General features: G+C 35.3%; 1 protein-coding gene across 2 annotated transcripts in view; it reads left to right on the plus strand.

The window, feature by feature from the left end:
- The window catches only part of UNC5C (unc-5 netrin receptor C), a gene marked incomplete at both ends in the record, with an annotated part of 397,912 nt that overhangs the window by 235,056 nt on the left and 140,045 nt on the right, over positions 1-22,811 (plus strand). For both annotated transcript variants that reach the window (XM_080697547.1, XM_080697548.1), the window contains one exon: positions 3,664-3,885. In XM_080697547.1, the coding sequence (XP_080553673.1) occupies positions 3,664-3,885 (222 nt within the window). The remainder of the gene's footprint in view (positions 1-3,663; positions 3,886-22,811) is intronic.

Raw genomic sequence — 22,811 nt, forward strand, 5'->3', positions numbered from 1 at the left:
AGCCCACCAATAACCAGCCCATTTACCCCTAGTCTTATCAATACCCATATACAGATCTACTAACTCAGGACCCTGGATTTTCTTCACTCGTGTCATTCATAATGCTTGAATTGAGCACTAGAGGCATGACTTAATCTAGGACATAGACTCCAATTTGCTGTAGGAATGCTTTATGAAAGATTCCTAATCTGTCAGGCTATTGTTACCAGAGGCAGCTCTGTATAACATTAAGGAATGGGTTTTGCTAAAGCTATAATGATATGAAAGAAATATTAGTTTTATCACCTAAATAAAACATTTCTAGTGATAGGAATCATTCCTTAATAACTTCCATTTTAAGTTAACAACCTTGAAAATTCAATATTGTTTGAAGCCTCAAATCCAGAGATTGGTTTATTTCTCTTTATTTGTAGTGGTCATCTTTCCTTAAACCTTGAAATGCCGGAAATGCAGTTAATCTATTCATGTTTTCTAAACATATTATTAAATTATTACTTTTCCTCTCAGCATTTGACGAAGCTCCTTCCAACTTGAAAGTATATGTGTGACTTTCTAATCTTCCATTAGTCTTCTAAGAAGTTTACAATCAAATGATAAGAATAAAGAAATACATGCTTTTCTAAGTTAGGATCATCGATTATTAGTGCCCTATTAAATCTTTTTATAAAATGTGAATATATTATACGTATGCTAACTTATTTAATGAAGCAACATATAATCATCTGGCATCTTTATTCATTCCTTTAAAGCAATGTTTTACTTAAAAGAATGGCCGATATAAATTCATTTTGTACTTTGCCTCCTTAAGATAAATATATAGTTCTTAAATGCCTTTACATGTTTTTGTGTGTACAAATATACAGTGAAAAGTAAATAAAATCTAGTTTACCATCTGCCTTCATGTATAATAATAATTAGAAACGACAGCTAACCATCTGTAGAGTTTGAGTCTTATATTTTGTGAAACTTTATTGATCACCAGCATTGTCTGTCATCACATATAACAGTAAGTACACCAAAAGAAGAAAGCAAGACTACCCAGGGCCTTTGAGGCGTCAGTTTTGTGGTGATGGATCTGTCAGTAGCTCAGTACATCCTTTGCCTTGGTGAGCTACGTTTATTTAAGCAGTCTTGAATGTTCTTGCATATTGACTAATGGAGCTGAAATTGATGGAAACAAGGATATTTTTTTAGTACGCTGACAGTTTGGGTCCTTGTTGTTCAACAATGGGAAAACTAGAAATGATACCCTGCCAGAGGAAAGCAAATTAAGGAGGTAAAATGCAAAAGAAAGCTGGCTACAGGAAACATCATTTACATGCCAGAGTTGGAACTGAAAACTGGGAACCAGCTTTGAAAACTAGTTTTGTCTGTAAGGCAAGGAAAGCCAGGTTTTTTTTGTTTTTTTTTTTGTTTTTTTTTTACTGCAAAGCAGATTGGCAGAGACTGCGTGTCATACTGCTTAACAGTTATCCTACAACCCAGATGAAAACAGTCTCAGGCCAGATTTCTTAACAGACAGCTGTCCACTTCACCAATGACCGTCTCCCAAAGTGGGGCAAGAACTGAATGGTCATGAAATGAGTTTTAAGGTATCATCTAAGAAACTAGTCTTCAGCCAGGAGTGGAAACATATGCTTTTAGTCTTAGTACTTGAGAGGTGGAGACAGGAGGCTCTCAGGTTCAAAGACAGCATGAGCAACTTAGGGAGGTTCTCAGCGACCTCATCAACTTAGCAAAATCCTGATTAAAAAAAAAATACAATAGTGCTGGGACTGTAGCTCAGAGGTAGACTGTCTTTGGGTTCAATTTCTCTCCAGCACCACAAAAATGCATACACATTAAAAAAAAAACCCAAACAGTTTTTAAATACCAATACCATATTTTATCTTTGCTACTAGATATAGCAAATATATCTAGTAGCAAATGCAAATATATGCAGTAACAAATATATATATATATAAATATATATATATTCTATTATATATATAGCCAGATTATATACATATATATAATCTGATATATATATATAATCTATCTATTCAGTAGCAAAGATCTATATCTATCTACTCAATAGCAAAGATAAAATATCAGTATACATGGATCAATAGATAGATATAAAACTTGTAAAAATTTTTAAATAATGACACAGGAGTGTAAATCTCGCATAATAGCAGGTTTAGGAAATTAAAATGGTTTTATTCTTCTCAGTTTCTTATAAGAAGGTAATTATCAAACTTAACTTATGGATTGTATATTAGAAAAATTCTGCTTACTTTGATTTTTGTAAGACATGATGATTTTATAAAAGAAAATATTTATAATTTTTATTTGTAATTTTGCAAAATTCACATTGAAAAAAGCATACCTCAAAGTGAACAAATATCTCAAGTGGTTTTAAGGTTGTGTTTATTCAGAGGTGCTGGAACATCAGAGCGAGAATAATGTGTTTGATACTGTTCAGTGCTATAAAAGTGAGATTGTGCTGGGCATCATGGCATACTCCAGTAATTCCAGTACTTGGGAGGCTAAGACAGGAAGATCGCATATTTGAGGCTAGCCTCAGTAAATTAGTGAGACTCCTAGCAACCTGGTGAGACCCTGTTTCAAAACAAACAGTACAACAAAGGAATGGTTGTACATCTTAGAATGCTCCTGTGTTCACACACACACACACACACACACACACACGATTGTTGTTCTTCATAGCAATGCTCAGTAACCTAATAAAAAAAGGTTTTACTAGTTATATAAGACCATATAGTTTGGGGGTTTGTTTTTGTTTTTTGCAGTACTGGGAATTGAATCCAGGGATATCCTATCTCTGAGCTACACCCCCAGCCTATTTTTTATTCTTTATTTTGAAACAGGGTCTCACTGAGTGCAAAGGGCCTCGCTAAGTAGCTGAGGCTGTCCATGAACTACGATCCTCCTGTCTCAGCCTCCCAAATGCTGGGATTGCAAGTGTGGGCCAACACGCCTGGCTTAAAGTATAATTTAAAAATAAGACCAAGAGGTATTTCTATACTCTAGACTATACGGTAGCTCCAATATTGACTCACTGGCAATATTATCTATACGTCTTGTGCTTATCATAATTACGTGCTCACTAAATGCTTATGGGCTGAATATATGAGTGAATGTTTTACACAGTGGCATTTTTTGAAAATAATGTAAATTAGAATCTGAAACTAAAAACCTTTAATTCCTGTTTCTAGTACTTCTATTCTGCTCTTTGACAAAGATCTAAGGTTTATCTATGGGCCTTCTGCTTTTCAAACAATTTTTAAAGTGAAGTTGCTTTTGCTGTTTTCAGCTCTCAAGAGTAACTTTGTAATCAGGAAGTACAGCAATATATTGGGGAAAAACATATTTGTATGACAGATACCTGAATTGCAAACCCAATTCTGCTATGTACTGCCTGTGTTTCAGAGAATCTTGTTAATTCTCCCTGATGTTATTTTGCCACGTGTAAAAATGAGAATAATAATTTAGCTCCTTAACTGAAAACTAATCAAAGATCTAGCATGTTGCCTAGCACAGAGCAGCCATTCAAATCACAGAACTAGTTCATTTATAAGTGATGATTGAGAGATTAATAGCAAATAAAAGACAAGTTGTTTTCATGTTTTGACCATTTTCCACTTTGTTCTTTTTTATCAGATGATGACTTTTTTCATGAACTCCCAGAAACATTCCCATCTGACCCACCTGAGCCCTTGCCTCATTTCCTTATTGAGCCCGAAGAAGCTTACATTGTGAAGAATAAGCCTGTGAACCTGTACTGTAAGGCCAGCCCCGCCACCCAGATCTACTTCAAGTGCAATAGCGAATGGGTTCATCAGAAGGACCACATAGTAGACGAGAGAGTAGACGAAACCTCTGGTGAGTTTTCCATGGTGTTTCTATTGCAGTTCAAGATTCACTTACTCCATTGGCCTGTGGTCATACTGTTATTTCAGCTAAAGAAACCGAAAATAGAGTCCTTAGCTTTTCACAGCAGGTTTTTTAACCGGTTTGGTTAAGATTTGATAATCTCATTCCATGCATTGCAAAGTAAAGCATAATGAATAAATCTTGACTTGATTCCCGTTGGACTGCATGAGATTGAAAGACAATTCATGCTTGAGAAGATAAGCATGGTGAATGAATGCACCGGATGTCAAATACCCTTGTAAAAGATGTCCTTGAAGTTCACTTGCATGGTAGTCAGATCCCCATGTTCTGAGATATTAGAGCATGTTCAATGAAGAACAATTTGTACTTACTGACATTACTGTGAATGTTAATCCATAGGCATAGTTTCTCCTTAATTACTTAAGGAATTTGAAAATGCGTAGATTCAAAGTATCTAGTATTCATAATATATCCATAAGTGATTTAAAAGTTCCTCTTACGTGATGTTGAACTAAAAGGGACAGATTAGCAATGGTGTGAGATCCAGAACAGGAGCAGCGCTAAGGTAGCTACTTTTTGGGTGTGTCTTGATCAGTGAATCTTTGTGCATGGCATGGTTAATATTCTGGTGGCGCACGCTTGTAATCCCAGCACTTGGGAGGCTGAGACAGGAGGATCACACAGGTTCGAAGACACCCTCAGCTACTTAGTGAGGCTCTCAGCAACTTAGTGAGACCCTGTTTCCAAATAAAGTATAAAGGTCTGGGAGTATAGCCCACAGGTAGAAAAGACCCTGGGTTCCACCCCCAGTACCACCAAAAAAAAAAAAAAAATCCTGATTTTGTTGATGTATAAATATTTTCCTTAAAGATAAAATATAGTAGGCACAGAAAAGATGAAGCAAATTTTTATAAACTGTGGGATTTAAATTGGCCATACAGGAAGCTTTCTTCATAGCATGTTTTTACCTCACAATGGATAATTTAGGATAGCTGTTGAATTTTCTACACATCTTTTCTTTATTCTGTGGCTTAAGTATTATTGCTCTTCAACAAGGAGAATAGCTTTTTAAATGTTCAGATCTTCTCAGATTTATTATTTTATTATATTAATATATATTTTAAGTATTGAGAATTTGTTTATCCACATGTCTAAACAAAATAGTTATAAATATAAAAAATGAAAGTATTTAAATATCATGTCAGGCGTGGTGGCTCACTCTTGCAATCCCAGAACTTGGGAGGCTGAGACGGGAGGATCACACAGGTTCGAAGCCAGCCTCAACTACTTAGTGAGGCTCTCACAACTTAGTGAGACCCTTTTTTCAAGTAAAATATAAAAATAGGTTTGGAAGTATAGCCTGGGGGTAGAAAGCCTCTGGGTTCCATCCCCAGTACTACAAAAAAAAAAAGGTATTTAAATATCTTCTTATCCTTTGTGAATATTTCTGTATACCTAAATGGATTTATGTTTTCAAAATTCAAATTGTAAACCAGGCACGGTGGCATAATACTTGTAATCCCAGTATTTGGGAAGCTGAGATAGGAAGAGTGCAGCTTCTAATTCAGCCTCATTAATTTAGTGAGGCCCTTCACAACTTAGTGAGACTCTGTTTCAAAACTAAAAAAAAATATAAAAATAGAAAAAAAAATAGGGATGGGGGCATAGCTCAGAGGTAGATGTCCTGATTTTAATCCCCAGGATAAAAAAATATCCAAACTGCAAATAAATCACATGTGTGCCCAAGTGTCGGAATAACTGAAGAAAAATACAGATCAATGTAAGAACAGGATCTACTTTCAAAGTCCCTTAAAACATGAATTGGATATTAAGGCAATAAAGCATAGAGAAATATACTAGAAGAGGACTACAGAAAGGCAACTTATAGAAGCACGTAGAACATAAATGGTCTTAGAAAATCAGATTGCAACTCTACATAATTGCTTGTCAATTTGTGAATCAATATGTTCACTGTATATTAGCTGCTGGCTGCAAAAATAACTGGGTATCCAATTGTAAGGTAGCTTGCATCAGGGAATTGCCCCACCTCTTGGTCTAATTACTCAGAAAATAACTCCACCAGATGTCTTCAAATTCTCACGTGCATTGAGTTTTATATGTTTCAGCTCATTTATTTGCAAAGATTCCAGCTTGTCATAATCAGAGAAAGAAAGATATCACCAAAGCTAAAATGAGGGTCACAACATTTTCATAGGCTTGTCTTTATTAAATTAATGAAAATGCTTATCAGGAAGATTAAAAATAAAAACAAAACTCCTCTGATATTCAGCACTTCTACCAACTTTATGCAGTGTTGGAAACACACACATACACACAAACACAAACACAGATATTCTTTCTTTAAAGCATTTCTTTTCAATATGTCTATACAAAATTAGTTAGTATTACGTTTAACAATGATTGAAACTACCTTTGAAAGTTACTATAAACTAAAATAAATGGCACCTTTTCATTCAAATTCAGGATCGGTACATTAGAGGTAAGGGAAGATTTGAGAGCACCAATCTTTGCACATATCTCAGAAAATACCGATGCAGTCAAATGCAATATAGAATTTTTTGTTGGCTTTCATTTTAATTTGAAACTCTACAATAAATTCAGCATCTAAAATTTAAAAAAATAAAGATGTCCACAGATACATGTATTATTTGGCACTGCTCTAAACTACTAACAAGTATTATAACATAACACAATAATTAAACTATAATTAAGCTGAAAAACTCTCATTTATGACAAATGGTGTGGTTTTTTTATTTCTAGAAAACTTACACAATTTCAAAAAAAGAGTCTTGTAATAATATTAATAATATAGAACAGTAACAAATATAAAATTTGAATAACCTACTTTTATGTGCAGATAGCCAATTGAAACAAAAATGCAGTGAAAGATATTATTTAGAATATCACTGTAACAAAATATATAGGTATAAGGTTAAGAAATTTGAATAATTTTATTTTTTTTATTTATTTTTATTTGCTTATTTTTTTTGAGGCATCCTACCTTTGAGCTACACCCCCAGCCTTATTTTATATTTTTTTATTTTGAAACAGGGTTTTACTGAGTTGCAAAGAGCCTCACTAAGTAGTAGCTGAGGCTGTTCTCAAACTGTGATCCTCCTGTCTCAGCCTCCCGAAAACTGGGATTGCAAGCATGTGCCACCACACCCTACTGAATAATTATAGATTAGAGGATTTTTATTTTTCTTCACAGTATTGGTGATGAAACTCAGAGCTTCACACATGTTAGGCAAATACTCTAGCCACATCCCCAGGCCTAGAAAGGAAAGTTTTAAATTTGACTCAGAGCAAAACAAAACACAAGGTGAATAGACATATATTAATCTTGGATAAGAAAGATGGGTATTTCTCAAAAGTTTATTGCTTTTTATACGTGAATTTGTTAGGTCATAAACATTGTATAAAAAAAAATTATGAAAATAGATGGGAGAATTCTGAAATAGTAGGGTGAAGGATCCCCAGATCTTTATAAATATATTATAAACATAAAACAGTTAACAGAAACTTGATCTTAGCAGAAGACAGAACATACACGTTACGTATTATAACTGATTACATAAAACACTCTTGTGTACGTAAGGAGGGATTTCAGAATTTGATAAAGATAAATTTTTAGCCACTGAGGAAGCAAGTTTGTTCAATATATGTGTTAATGCAAGGCAGGCAATCAGAGAACAGAAAATTAAATAAATAAGCTTATATTCCAGCTCATCATTTACAGTTTGTAGATGCTAGGACTTAACAGCATCATCAACATCATCAGCATCGCCACCATCACTCCCATCACCACCATCATCAGGAGAAAATCTTGACAATTTGTTGAATGGTTAGTTGATTTCAGTGGTGGGCCAAGCCTTTTTAATTAAGACACAAAATCTAGAATCCTTATAACTAAACTTCAGTGTCCAATAGATGATTTCTACAAGAAAGGCCAAAAGACAAGCTTAAAAAGTAACTGGTATTAACGTCTATGGATCTATGTTATTCAAAGGGCTAATTTAATTAACATAAAGACATTTTAAGATATATTTAGGAAAAACCAGCAACCCAGTGAAAAACTGAGCAAAGTTTGAACATGGAGATATAAGAAAAGAAATACTAATGCAAAGAAGCATCTAAGAAGATATTATCAAGGTCAAAACATGTGTTAGTACACAGTGCTGTTTAAAGGCATACTTTGTTGTTGAGGATGTAACTGGTAGAATCTTTTTGAAGGCTAACTTGAAAATATAACTAATATTGAAATACATATATGACCTTCCACTGAGTTATTTCCAGCCTAGGAACAATCTACAGACTTACCCTAGGAAGTTACGTGTGCCCTATTACAGGAGCAAATGATGCACTATTAGTCCCTAGGGTAGGATACTGAGATGCTTCTTCAAACAGTGAGATTGCTCTCTGTGTAAAGCTACAGTCAGTTTTCTCAGATAAAGATTCACAGGACAGCCAAGTACATAATACTGCATTTGATGTGATCCCATTGTGCGAAAAAAAGATGCACACACATTTGTATATGCATTGATATTTCCTAAAGAAATATACAAAAAATAGTTGACAGCTTAGAATTCACGGTGACAGAGACTTCTATTGTTTTCTTTTTTTCCATCCTGTGAATGTATTATTTTCATAATAGATAATGAAACCTGTAAACAAGCCCATGCCACTTTATTGTATCTGCCTGCTTTCATGAATCTCCAATTTGGATAAAGATTGTGGGGAATTTTGTAGATTCCTTATTATTAGAGCTCTTTGCCTTTCTGTGAGAACAGAAATATTGTGAATGCAATCAGAATAGAATCACTTAGGATGTTTCTTTGTTGTTTATATTTTTTATTTCAGTACTCTTTAAACATTTTTTTTTTTGCGGGTCTGGGAATGGAACTCAGGGGCATTTGACCGCCGAGCTACACCCCCTGCCCTATTTTTTATTTTTTATTTTGAAACTGAGGTCTCGCTGAGTTGCGGAGGGCCTTACCTAGTATCTGAGGCTGTCCACGAACCACATTCCTCCAGTCTCAGCCTCCCAAATGCTGGGATTACGAGCGTACGCCACCACGCCCAGCTCTCTTTAAATATTTTTTGCATTTAATTATTTTATGCATTTATTGGTGCATTATAGACTCACATCATAAAGTATAATCGTCTGTTTTTGTTTTTCCACAAAACTGAATTCACCTACAACTTTCTTCCTCAGCACTCTGCTTAACACAATATGACTATGCCATTGTTGGAGCCTTGGTGGTTTTAATGGCAAGAAATATTAGAAACATTATGAATTGAAATATATTGCAAATCAGAGAATTTCTAGAATTAAAAAAAATCAAAATTTCTCCCACATGGCAGGACAGATAAAAAATATGGCAAATATATTTATTTTCACAGATACCTCTGCACTACATTAATACTTAGAAGCATATTTATTGTTAATCAGATACATTCTTTTGCTGTAAAGTCCATTACATTCAGTAAAATCTCTATCAAACCTACCTGAAAAATTACAGAACATTAAAACTGAAGAAAGAACAGATATGTCTTGTTACAAAAGGCTTCCTTTTAAAGTATGAGTTCATTAAATAGGCTATCTTATTCTGAAGCATGAAACAAATGATTATTTATACTCAGTAAGCAAAGCTATGCCATTGATCATAATGAAATTCACTGATTAGAGAGCATTTGTTGTGATTACTGTGTGCCTCTCCATCATTTAAACTGTACTTGCATTTCTTGCATATGTATACTGTAAGAAAAGTGGAAAGAAGCAGAGATGAGATGATTTAGAAATTTTCAATAGTCAGGAGCTCTTGATTTGGTAATATTCTAATACCTACCTATGTTGCTTTTAAAATTCCATACAAATCTTGATCTGTTCCAAATTTTATGGTTACATATTTTAGAAGAGCTCAGGCTCAGCTGCTTGCTTTCTATTTACTTGAAGTCTTTTCAACTCCTGTTTCCATGGCACCTCAGATTCACCATCTAAAAGCAAATATTTTTCCTCCAAGAAGAAGCAAGGGAGTTTGGAAAGCCACGGTTGTTTTGAAAGTTTAATAATCCCTGAGATTTTCTCCTTTCATCTTTAATTATTTTCAAATTAGCAGAAAATGTCAACAAGACAAACACAACAACAATAAGAAGAGTTCCAAGTCTTATACCGCAGTGTATTATGTCCTTCGGGCATTACAAAAATTTTATGAGTTAATTTATGGGATTCTCTTTTTTTAAATGAGGAAACTGAGGCTCAACAGGATAAAGACTCTAACGAATATGCCCCAAGTCACACATTATGAGGTGACAGAGCTGGGTTACGAACCCAGGATTCTCTGCTTCCAAAGCTCTGGTTCTTGGCCCTCTGCCCAGTGTGTTCTTCCCTAAATTGTGCCATAACTACTAAACAAAAAACAGGTTATTTTATTTTTAAAAATGCACTTATCCTTTTTCTCAGGAAAAGAAAATTTAGTTCAAAATTCCAGCTAACAGTGTATCTTTCATACTTCATATCCCTTCTAGCCTTGGGTCATCTTTCTACATGTAGATAGACCTTGGTGATTCTTGAATATAATAACAGAAGCCAGTGTTTAGAATGTATTTTCTTTGTTTTTGTTTTTTTTCTTTCTGTGTGTGTGTAGAGGAGGATACTGAGGATTGAACCCACAGCCATTCTATCCAGCCTTATTTATTTATTTACCTATTTATTGTTTTGAAACAGCGTCTCATTAGGTTGTCAAACATCCCCTTAAATAGCCAAAGCTGCGATCCTCCTGTCCCAGCCTCCCAAGTACTGGAATTAAAGTCCTGCCTCGCCATGCCTTATGTTTCTTTTGTTCTTAAAAGTCTTTAATATTGGCCAATTAGCAAAAGGTAGGCCTAAAGAGAAGAAAATAAATCAAACTCAGTGATAAAGAAAGACTACAATGGGGCATGAATTTGAGTGAACTGTTTCTACTCAAAACCTTGCTGTGAAACTTTCAGATGCACTATGCTCAATCAAGTCCTTAATCACTGCAGATGTGGCACAGTTCAATTCTTTCTTATTGTGAATTCATATTTCTGTTATCTCTTTTCTTTATCCCAGTACCCAAAGTACACATTTCAGCTTCATCCTTTATTTGACTATCCAAAGTGATCATCATATTCTTACAGTTCCTTCTCAAATCATCCTTTTGTCTTTAATTCTTGTTCCTACTCCGCTGGTACAGATTTTTCTTATATGCCTAGCCTCAGCAGCCCCACACACCTTCTTGATCGTTGCCTTTCTCTCATCAGTCCATGCTCCAGATACCTAGAGGCCTAATGCAAAGCTCCAAGTGATTATCATCCTACTTCTCTCTGTCCTTGGTATAGAGCACATCCTCTTTGGAAGACTTCAAAATCTTCTGTACTTAGTTCCTCATTAAACTTTTGAGTCCTGTCCTAGTAATTTCTCTACCATATTCCCTATATGACAGGCCAGCTGAATTTCTCCTTTTGTCTGTGTTCAATGAATGACCAATGTCTTATAAGTTTTTAATAGATGTTATTTTGGAAAACAAGGGAACAAAAGCTTTGTGGTCAAATAATTTTCAAAATAATAGCTAATACCTGTAATTTATAATTAAGTATATTAAATTTTCTTAATCTGTTTGGGCAGACTTTAAGAAACTAGTTTATAGCAATGAAAAATTGTTCTCTGTGAATCTTAAGATTGAAAGCTCACAATCCAGTTGCTGGAAGATTAGGTGTCTGGTGAGGGCTGATCCCTCAGACATAATGCCTTCTCTCTACACCATCATATCATGTAAGGGGACAAATGGGTCATCTCTTGCCTTATGCACTAATTCATTAATGAGGGCAACCTTCAAAATTTAATCATCTTCTAAAGTCTCACCTTCTACTATCATCATCTAGAAAACTAGGATTTCAACAGATGTATATGGGGACATAAACATATAAACCCTCACATATGCATATCAGCATGTGAAAGTCTTAGGAAAGTTCTGCTGTAGAAAATCCTTCTGTAGTTTTAGGCAACTGAACTGTTTTTCACAGTTCTACTATTAAAATACTATGAGAACTTACTATCAAATGAGGAGAAGATTCAGAAGTTCTGCTTATATATTTTCAAGAGAAATTAGAGAAGATTTGTGTAAATTTTATTAAATGATGCATACACTATGTCTTTATACTGTGTCTTAGAATCATAGAAATTTTAATTTATGAGAATTATAGTAGCCATTTAGTTATACTTAATGAAATATTGGCATGCTCTTCATTAAAATAAATATAACTGGTATTCTGTTATCTTGACTGTGGACTTAATTTTGTCACATGGAATTTTACATTCTATCCTCTTATTAATCTTTGATGCATGAAAGAAACAGTTATCACATATTTTTCTCCAGTTTATCTCTTCTCTTCAGCCTAAAACATTGTAAGCTAAAGAGTATGCGCCATGAGACCAACAATTATGTCTTTTTCCCTGTTCTCGTTTTCATGCTTAACTTAGTGTTGGATATGAAAGAGGTGCTAAATAAATATATACTGAATAAATTGTCCTTCATACCATACTTTCCTCATCCCCACCTCTATCTTAAATCCTACTTATTTTTAAAGAATTATCTCAAATGCAATGTCACAGATAAATCTTTCTATAAAAACCCCAAGTCATAAACACCCTTATTTCTCCACTTCCATTTTGATCATACTCAGATATGCTAATTGTATATGTATACAGTTATTAGTCTAATAATTTTATATAAGGCTAATCCATCCGAATGTATTAATATTCAATAATTTGAAGTACAAAAGTAATCTATCATAATCATGATTTTTATAAATGTTATTTATGAAGGACTCATTCGGATACACACATCTGTTCATAGAACTATGTCTAGTATATGTAATGTATATATAATTTCTATCTCTTCAATTACACTGGAGTGACATGGTAGGCATCATATACAGAATTGCCTTTTCCAAAATTTATAACACAAAGCACTAAGCACAGGAAATGATCGATGCAAGCTTGTTTTGTGATATTATAGCTACTCATCCTACTAAATCTGAGTGACTTAAACTTATTGAAATGTACTGATGGTGTGTTTATTGAAAAGATTTCACAAACAGGCAACTTGAGAAATACATTAAGGTAGCTTAATTGTGTGCAAAAAAAGAGTTATTTTCTGCATGCAATGTACATATCATACCATTCGTTATTCTCCATGTAATGCAATTATCTCAAATTCATTTCTCACTAACAGAGTGAACATTTTCAAAAGAAAGTCACATGGGTTTTGTTTAAATTTTAGTAAACGATGCATATGATTTGGAAACTCTGACTTTATTCCATAAGTTTTTATTTTTGTCAGCGAGCATATTGACTTTGTAAGACTAGAGTTTTAAATCTGCAATACAGTTGTCTGCCAATACAGATAAATGGTTCTGAAATAAAAATCAATTATTTATTTGATTTCCTTCTCAGAAGTACTTATTTCAATGCCAGAAACGAACAACTTTTCTTTTCACTATGAGGTTGGCCTCAGCGCTAAGTAAATAAAAATAAAAATTTGCTAAGGATCCATGTAGTACAAGAAGGCTTTCCCAAAGAGTCAGCCTGATGACTTCACAAGAGAGTAGCTGCCAGGTCGATTAGTGGAATTATACGCTATTGCTTAGTCTTCATTTGTCAGTGTTCACAACTGATGGATTCTTACTTCACATTGACTCAAAGTCTTTAAATACCTGTGTGAACATGGCAAACATAATCTCAGCTGCCATTACAAATCACACTTAGATGAGAAGTTTAAAACTTGGATTTTAGCTGGTATCTTTACGTCCATATAGTCATGAAGATTATTCTCATGCTATCTGAGTGATTTGGGCACATTTTTTATACATAACCCTGATTTTTAAATTCCCATTCTTTCCCTAATTTTCTAAACGAAAGTGCTTGAAATTTTTTCGACTACACACTTGGGTTCCTTTTGTTTCTGATCCATTGCATTATCAAATCTCTGTTGTTCATTCATTTTTGGTAATTCAATATTTGTAAATATCAATATTATAGACTGCACATATGAAAAAACAACCTTGCTATACTATATTTGCAGATAACTATGTAATTTTACTTTAATTGTAGTCCATAGGGAATATTTTTAATGTTTGAAATCTATACTATACAGAAAAGTTTAGTAGTATGTACTTATTGAGTAGATACGACATAGAACATGATTGAATGATTGCAGGGAAAGACAAGAAAATATGGCACCTTTTGTTGTAATTTTAGCAAGCTGTGCCTTATTAGGGGAAAACACAGATTTTCTACAATTATATACAAGAGTTTTAATGTAATGAGCACAAAGAAACCTTTCCTTTCCAATTAACACTTAGGGTAAATTTATTTGTAATATTTTATTTCTCTTTTTTCTCCACAGTTAAAATGAAAGCACTGATTAATACAATTTTGTTAATAACATGAATATAAGTGAATATGCAAGTACATATTTGTGTATATTTTTCTCTGAATTTACCCAAAATTCAGGGGAAAAAAGAGAAAATCAAGTCCTACTACCCTCTGGCTCACACAGAGGCTACAATAAGAAGCAGGTGTCCAAGGACATTCTTTATCTATATAACTTGATACTTACACAGGATATTTCAGAGCAACACTAGTGACTGTGTTACCATGGCAACTATGCCATGTACCCAGCAACCACGCATATGCTGTGGCTTAGAGTTTTAAAATGCCCACTTCAAAGTGAGAATAACACAATTGTTAAAAGCTGTATTTTTTATCTAACCCTTGGATAAAATATAAGAAAGGGTTATTTTCATAGGAAAGAACATATTTAACAGAGTTATAAATTGTAATGTGAAACAGATTAAGCATCATGTTTAAGGAAGTTGCCTTAAGAAATAATTTCAGCTTCAATTAGAGTCAGCTTCATAAAGAGCTCTTCACCCCAAATTTAAATATTTTGTTATATATAAACAAATTTGGTAAAAAATGATCCAAGCTGTTTTCCCTCTTTTTCTGTGATGTCCCAAATTGTCATCCATTTACTTTGAGTTTCTGTATCACTAAATTTTAGTACCCATTATTCTCTTCATTATTTGCTCAAAAATCCTGATACTGTTTCCCCTCTCTTAACTCCAAGGTATTTTTGCATCTTTGAAAAGATAATAGAAAATTGTTTTAGTTTAAAAACTCCACAATCGATGAATACTAACATTCTAAAACTTGAGGGAAGAGGATGTGATCATCCCTGGATCCTTTCATCTTCTCCCCAACATCCCATCAATCCTGAGTCATCCCTTAGCTAGTGATTTCCAGACCCCTCTCTCCGGAGGCCTGTTGAAATATCCATTCTTGCCAGATTCTCTGAAAAGCACATTTGGAAATAGAAAGCCAGCATGTATAACAGGAGAGCTAGAGTTAGCCAGATAGCAGGGTATCTGGCAAAAAAGTAAGCACAGCATGTAGGAAGTATAACATCTAGCAATGAAAAGCAATTCCGATTAGAAAAGTCTTGGACTCATTCCTAATTTCATCGAAAGTTTAACCTGATTAAAAAAATCTGTTTTGGAAGAAATTTCCCAGAACCTGAAGGCAAGAGCAACCAGCAACTATTAGGTTTGGAGCTGTCAGCCCTGGCAGCACTTGACAATCACCAGGGGAGATGTTTGCAAACACCTAAGATAATGCTTTAATTGGAAACAGAGGATAGCTTTTCCTTTGTCTATCTTTCTGTCTGTCTGTCTGCCTGTGTGTTTGTTTGTTTGTCTGTTGGTTTGTTTGTTTTAAGCTCTCTAGGAATGCTAACATACAACTGAACTAAAAACCAGAACAGGAGTGAGACATTATATGTTGTGTAAGCATGGGATAGAGGGAGCACCTAGACACTCTACAAACGCTGGCCCCAGGGTCTTGGCTTGGTGCCGTGAGTAGAGGCATAGCGAAATCCTGATGACTGCACTAAAGGAGAACCCCATCAAGAGGGAGGAGAAGAGACAAGAAAGGATGAAATGGAGAAAAGCATATTTTACCATTTTCTTGGGTTTTCCTCCTGAGAACAAATAAATTTGGGCCCTCCTCCCCCAAAACCTTGGTAGTTCTGTGACGTAGAGTTTCATGGGATAAAGCCACTGCTTTCCTCAATATCTTTTCTCCTCCTCTGCCTATTAAACTGCTCACACTGAGGGATAGCAGTGGAGAAAGGGAGAGAGAGAGAGAGAGAGAGAGAGAGAGAGAGAGAGAGAGAGAGAGAGAGAGAGAGCGCGCGTCAGGGCAGGGGTCAGGCAGCTTGTCCTCTCCTTTATGCTCTGTCAGATTCTTGAGGCCACTCTTCCATGGTGGAGACAGACAAGTAAATGTTCTTAGTCCCCAGTTTTGTTTCCTAGGCCTGCCACAATAAATTAGCACAGATTTGGTGGCTTGAAACCATGGAGCTTTTTTTTCTTTCTCACAGGGATGGGGGCTAGAAGTCTGCAGTCCAGCTGAGACACACACTCTCTCCCTCCATGACTCCAGGGTAAATCCCGTTCCATGTCTCTCTCAGCTCCTGGTGGCAATGCCTGCTTTCCTGGGCTGGTGGCCCCAAAGCTCCTCTCTCCGCCTCCCTGTTCACATCACTTTCTCCTCTGCCTATCTTCTTTGTGGGTCTTTCACAAAGACACTTGTTGCTGGACTTAGGGCTCACCTGGATGACATAGGATAGTCTTCTCATCTCAAAATCCTTAACTTGATGACTTCCACAAAGACTTTCAACCACCAAAAGTAACGTCAACTGATTCAAGCAAGTCACGCATGCACAGATCTGTTAGGAGAGCCCCCGTTTAGCCCATTGCAATCTCTAAGCATCTAGCAAGAAAAAGACCCTTAGTAGGACTATGCAGAAGGGAAACGATGGTGTCGACAATGAGTAGAAGTGGTGGGGGTTAAGAGTGAAGGCATGGACCTCCTGCTCTTTCCCATTTGTTCAGTGTTTCTGAGTTAACCATAAATGTAAGCGGCAATGAAAGCATTCCCTAGTGCTCTGGCCCAGCTTTCTGAAGCTTCCCCCAATCTGCCATGCTGTACTCTGAGCCAGAGACAGGCAAAGAAGTGCTCAGCCAGGCTCTGTGTGGCACCCATTTCCACACACCCACAGCCTCCTTGCCAAGCCCTACACTGCAACAGCCATCACGCAGACCTGAGAACTTTTGTGGCCACATTTTCCATGCAAATTTTTTCCCACATAGTTGCCAGAGCCAAACCAGACTAGCCAATACAAAGAGCTGCACTTTATAATTTCCTCTACACACATACACATGCACACACACACACACACACACACACACACACACACACACACACATTTATTTTTGCTTGGCCTAGCAACACAATGAGAATGTAAACACGTTGTTAATGCAGCCGCTCTCAGTTGGCTTCCCAGATGGCTTGAGTTCAATAGATTTTTCCCCCTGATTTCCTCAGCTTCTCCTAGCAAGTGCTAAACAGCCATTATGCCTTTTCCTGCACATTGAGATTCATCTGCAGCTACTAAACTGCCTCCAAAGTGCTTCAATTTTGCATGAGCATTAAGCTGGGGACTGGGAGACATTACCCAGTACTGAAGGCCCAGATCATTAGAAAGAGCATGTAAATCCTCTGAACCAGAAATAAAAAGTGCAGAGATTTCCTTTGTGGAGTCCCAACTGCAGCTTTATGTAAAACACGGACCTTTGGCGAGATTTTCTGTAGCCCCTTTACCTTCTAAATTTTAGTTGAACTTTTTTTTTACTTCGGTATTTGTATTCTAAAATTTTTTAAGCAGTGGATTTTCCATTAGGAATCTATGCAATGATAGCCATTCTCCAATATTACTTCTCTTCTTGGGAATCCAGATTTCTCTTCACTTTTAATAGAGATGATTCATCAAAGTATTGCTAAGGGATCACATACGATAGATTTGTTTTTTTTTTTTTTAAACAAACCTAAAAACCTACTGAATAGCAAGAAGCTTGGGGAGGGATGAACTCATGATACAAGATATGTGTATGGTATATAAAATCTATATTATTTAAACATACTGTTATAGATGCAGATTTGAACCAATACTGGATTATGAAACAAAGTTGGAGTGAAATCTAAAGAGACACTGACTAAAATTGAGAAAGAATAAAAAAAATCTTCTCATCTTTCAATAGATATGTTCCCTGTACATTATGACCTAAACGTCTTGTTTGTATTTTTCAAGAGGAACATATTTCTATCTGCACTTGATCTATATTTCCACCTCCCAGTCTGCTCATCAGACCATCTTGCTGTGAATTAAAATCATACTCGTGATCAGCTCACACCGTAGTTGTGAGAGGGAGGAGCAAGAGAGTTGAAATCCTCAGGCTTGCGGTTTTGTCTGCTATGGGACTGGGCCCACACCCCAGGCCCATAGAGCTGTGACAGAAAGCACACAGGACAGAAAGACTGACTATCTATTCTCATTTGGTATTTTCTTTGTGGTAGAATTTTTTGAACAATTATAAAAACAGTTTGTCTCTAATGCATTCATTCAAGAGTAACAAACTGGGCTCCTTTTATAGAATTGCTCTATAACTATTTATTTTCCCCATATATGCAAATGATAGGTGAGATTATTTTTAGGATCCCAAGAATGAAAATGTATGTTTGATATACATTCATGGTTAGATTCAGCAGTTCATTATATATATCTAAGCACATTTCCAAAGACATTTATTAAGCATTGATTTACTCAACAGTGCATAAAGTGGAATCTGGAAGAAATGCAACTAAATAGGGTTCTAATAGGATATGCAGTAAGTGTATTCCAACTTGAGGCACAAAGAAAATAATAGGTGGATAATATGTTTATAAATGTACACAGAGATAGGTTGATAGGTACACTGTCTATGTAATGTATTCATCTTAAGCTGGAACCCCGTTTTATTTGTCAGCATTTTTTATGTATTTTTAAGACAGAATGTTTCTGTCCATTAATTTCCCTTTACTAAAAACATAGATAATCGTGAAAATGTCATAATCTTTATTAGTGTATCACTGCAAAATATTATTTACTGTGATGCACTCCTCATGACTCTTGCTGCACATGTTAAATAGTTTGCTTTCACATTCCCCCATGGAAACTGTTCATCTACTGAAGCACGTGTCGTTTGAAGGGAATACGTTTCCTGTAAAAGAAAGAAGGAGAACAAAACTTTGCCTGGAGGTATGAACAGACATATGATTGAAGCTGTTTGTTTTGTTGGCAATATTATACAGTTACATAAATAGCTCAGAAAATCAGTGTCATGGTGGGAAACAATCATTTTTCTTTTTCTTTATGATTCTGCAGTGGAATGGATAGGAAGACTGTGAATATTAAAACAATACTCAGAACCAGGTATCACTCTTTTGTTGTCTCAGGTTTAAGCCTATTTATCTCTTGCAAAAATATCAAAACTTGTTTGACTACCAAAAATAAAAATAGTAATTAAATACTTGATAATGGTAATTAAACACTATGACCTAGTATTTTACACCGTTTAAAATTTGTGGTGAAAATGGTGTTCTGAAATTATTGCAAATATAACATTTTGAAGGTAATATTATATGACAAGTAAATTCCTCTGAATTTTATAACATTTGGCACATGATATTAAAGTTAAACAATTAGAAATTTTAAAACTCTCAGGGTTAATATGGCTCTTCTCTGTGTACTTAACTAGATGACATCAATTTTTAATTTTAATAATTTGTACCTAAGCATTGAATCATGGTCAAAGTATTCTTCCAACGTATTATGGGGCTTAAAATATTTTCTTTGTCCATTTATCCAATGGGCGTTTCTTGAAAATCTACTGTGTGCCAAGCATATTATAGTATATATCATTTTAATCTGTATTATGTAAACTGCAATAACATTTAATCACTCCCTGCCCAAGATAAAATGACATAAAGGTAATAGAGAACTGTTTACATAACTGTCCCAGGGAGACATCCTTGGTTGAAATAGCATTGTTTCTCCTAATCAGGAATGGACCTATGCTCCTTTCAACTTGTGGCTCTACTCTCCTCTGAAGTCTCAGTACCTATCTCTCTCTCTCTCTCTCTCTCTCTCTCTCTCTCTCTCTCTCTCTCTCTCTCTCTCTCTCTTCTCTTCTGCATCTAACCAACAGAATAAATTCAACAGGACCCACTGGCTTCATCAAAAGCTTGGCTAAGCAAAGGTGCACATGCCTTTCTCTCACATCCCGCTGACTAGCATTGCTTTGTGGCCACATATGAAACTAAGCAAGCTAGAAAATGTGGACAAGTTTTACTCATGTGAAGATCTGAGGAGCTGATAGTCTTTGTCATGCAATCTCTCTATAACACTAGTTTCTTTTAAAGATTTCTTGTGATCTTGCTGCATTCCTCTGAAACATACTATGAAAATCATGTCTATTTTTCCTATCACTGTAAAGTTGAAGAAAATGAGAAATCTAGGGCCGTGCCCAAGGTTACTATGGTAGTAGCCAAACTAGGGCCCAAACTAAGATTTTCTTCCTTTTATTCTAAGACTGTTTTTCTACATGTAATATATTCAATAAAGATTTTGTACCACAGAAATCAATAATTTAAAGTTAAGTCTGATCTAATGAATACCTAATGAATATCTAATATTAGTGTTTCAGTGTCATTTTGATTTCTTAAAAATTGCTCCTTATCTTTCCTTAAGTAGTGTTATCAATTATATTGTAATAGAATATCTACTGCTTACCAATATCCTGTTCTCGTCTTCTTGGGCATATAGGAATATTGTAATTCTCAGCCTCCTTGAAGTTCACCTGGATAAAGTGATCATTTCTTGACAACAGGCTGTGGGTTAAAATTATACTTCCATTCCTCATTAAGACATTAAGAGCAAGTGTGAGTTCTCTGTTCTCTCTTAGAAACTCTCAAAGCCATGTTGGGAGGATAGATCACTAAGAAAGCTAATGTAGGACAGCTTTCCTGGATACTTTGTGATGTTGATAAAATTAGGAAAGTTAGGTATCCTTTGAAGGGGATATATTTCTTCAAGTAAGGAAGCAGAACAAAACCTTGCCTGGAGATATGAACAGACCTATAATATATTAGGCACATACTCAGATGTGGACATGGATGGTTTTGGAAGACTTTTTGTGATGTTGAAAAACTAGGGTAGTTATTTAGGACACAGCATAGCATAAACTATTCTATCTTCTAAAATCATATTAGCTAACTCACATTATGGGCTTACCCTGCTAAAATTTTACATGTATTGCCTTTTATTAATTTTTACAACAACACATTGAGTTAAGAATCTTAATTTTATTGTTCTTTTGAGGAAAATTAGATTCAATAGAGCAAAGTTTTCCCAAGACCATACATTTAGTTAAAAGTATTGTACATTTAGTAGGTTAGTTATAGGAAGACTCAGAATTTCAACCAGATCCTTTTCTAAAGACCATACCATCAAATCAATTTCAGAGGGGATAATTAATATTTTATTGGCATATTTGTAGAAGCATTGTCTTTGATAATTCTACACAATATTTATCTTTATAAAAGAACTAAATATATGGGAAGTCTAAATATATGTACCAGAATCAGCAGAAAAGAATATTTTATTTACTAAAAAAAGAAAAATTTTATGCCGGGCGTGGTGGCGCACGCTTGTAATCCCCGCGCTTGGGAGGCGGAGACAGGAGGATCACGCAGGTTCGAAGCCAGCCGTGCTGGCATAAGAGACCCTGTTTCAAAAATATAAAATAGGTCTGGGAGTGTAGCCCGGAGGAAGGAGGGCTTCCAGGAACCCCAGTACCACCAAAAAAAAAAAAAATTTCGAAAATGATTTGGTCTTGATCATATTGTTTTTATTAAATTACCTCCTTCTAGATTTGTTTAAAAATGATTTGAGAAAAGGAAATCAGGAATATATAGAAATATTTGGGGGATACCTGAACATATAGTTATCTCTCAATACACATAAAAAGTTATATTTGAAAACTGATGTTTTAGCCTAAGTTTAAAACCCATGTTTCTGGCTTAAAAAATATGAAATGCTATTATCTTTCATCTTGACTTGGAATTCCACAAGTTAAAATGTTCTTTCTTCTTGTACATTAATGAGTCATTTTTACATATAATAGTTATTTTCTAAGACAGAAAAATCTTTTATTGGTGCTTTATCTGTATTTACTCAGCTCTTATAGATGATTTTGGAAGCTCTATGTGTTAGCTTTGCGTGACTATGAGTAAAATACCTGATAAGAGCAACTTAGAGGAGGAAAAATTAATTTTAACTCATGATTCCAGAGGATTCCATTTGTGGTCAGCCAGAAACATCGCTCTGGGCCTGAGGTGAGGCAGAGCATCATGTCAGAAGGGGAGGGCAGAAGAGGCTGCTCAGCTCCTGGCAGACAGGAAGCAGAGGACAAAGAGCAGAGAAGGGGTTGAGAACAATATAAAACCTTTCAGGACCCCTCCAACCCAGTTCTTCCACATAGGTCCCACCTCCTGATAGTTTATTCAGTGATCAGTAGATTAATCCATTTCAAATCCATCACAAATGGACCAACCACTGTTGAGGTGAGAGCACTTATAATCCAGCCACTTTCTCAAAGCCCACCTCAGAACCATGCTGCACGAGAACCAAGCTTTCACCACACCAACTTTTGAGGGATATTTCAGACCTAAAGTGTAACACTTTAAAAAGATGCTAGCTGCACTTTCCCCCCATTTTTAGTGTTAAAAGCCAACATGTTCAACATTCAGGTTAAAGTCGTCTTTAATGATGTCATTCTAAATAGGGTAGAACATCCAACACCTGTCATAACTGAAAGTTTCTTTTTCTCTACAATAATTGCACACAATCACAGATATATTTTAAATAAGC

Source organism: Muscardinus avellanarius (genome assembly GCF_963383645.1).
Source record: "Muscardinus avellanarius genome assembly, chromosome: 6".
Taxonomy (NCBI): domain Eukaryota; kingdom Metazoa; phylum Chordata; class Mammalia; order Rodentia; family Gliridae; genus Muscardinus; species Muscardinus avellanarius.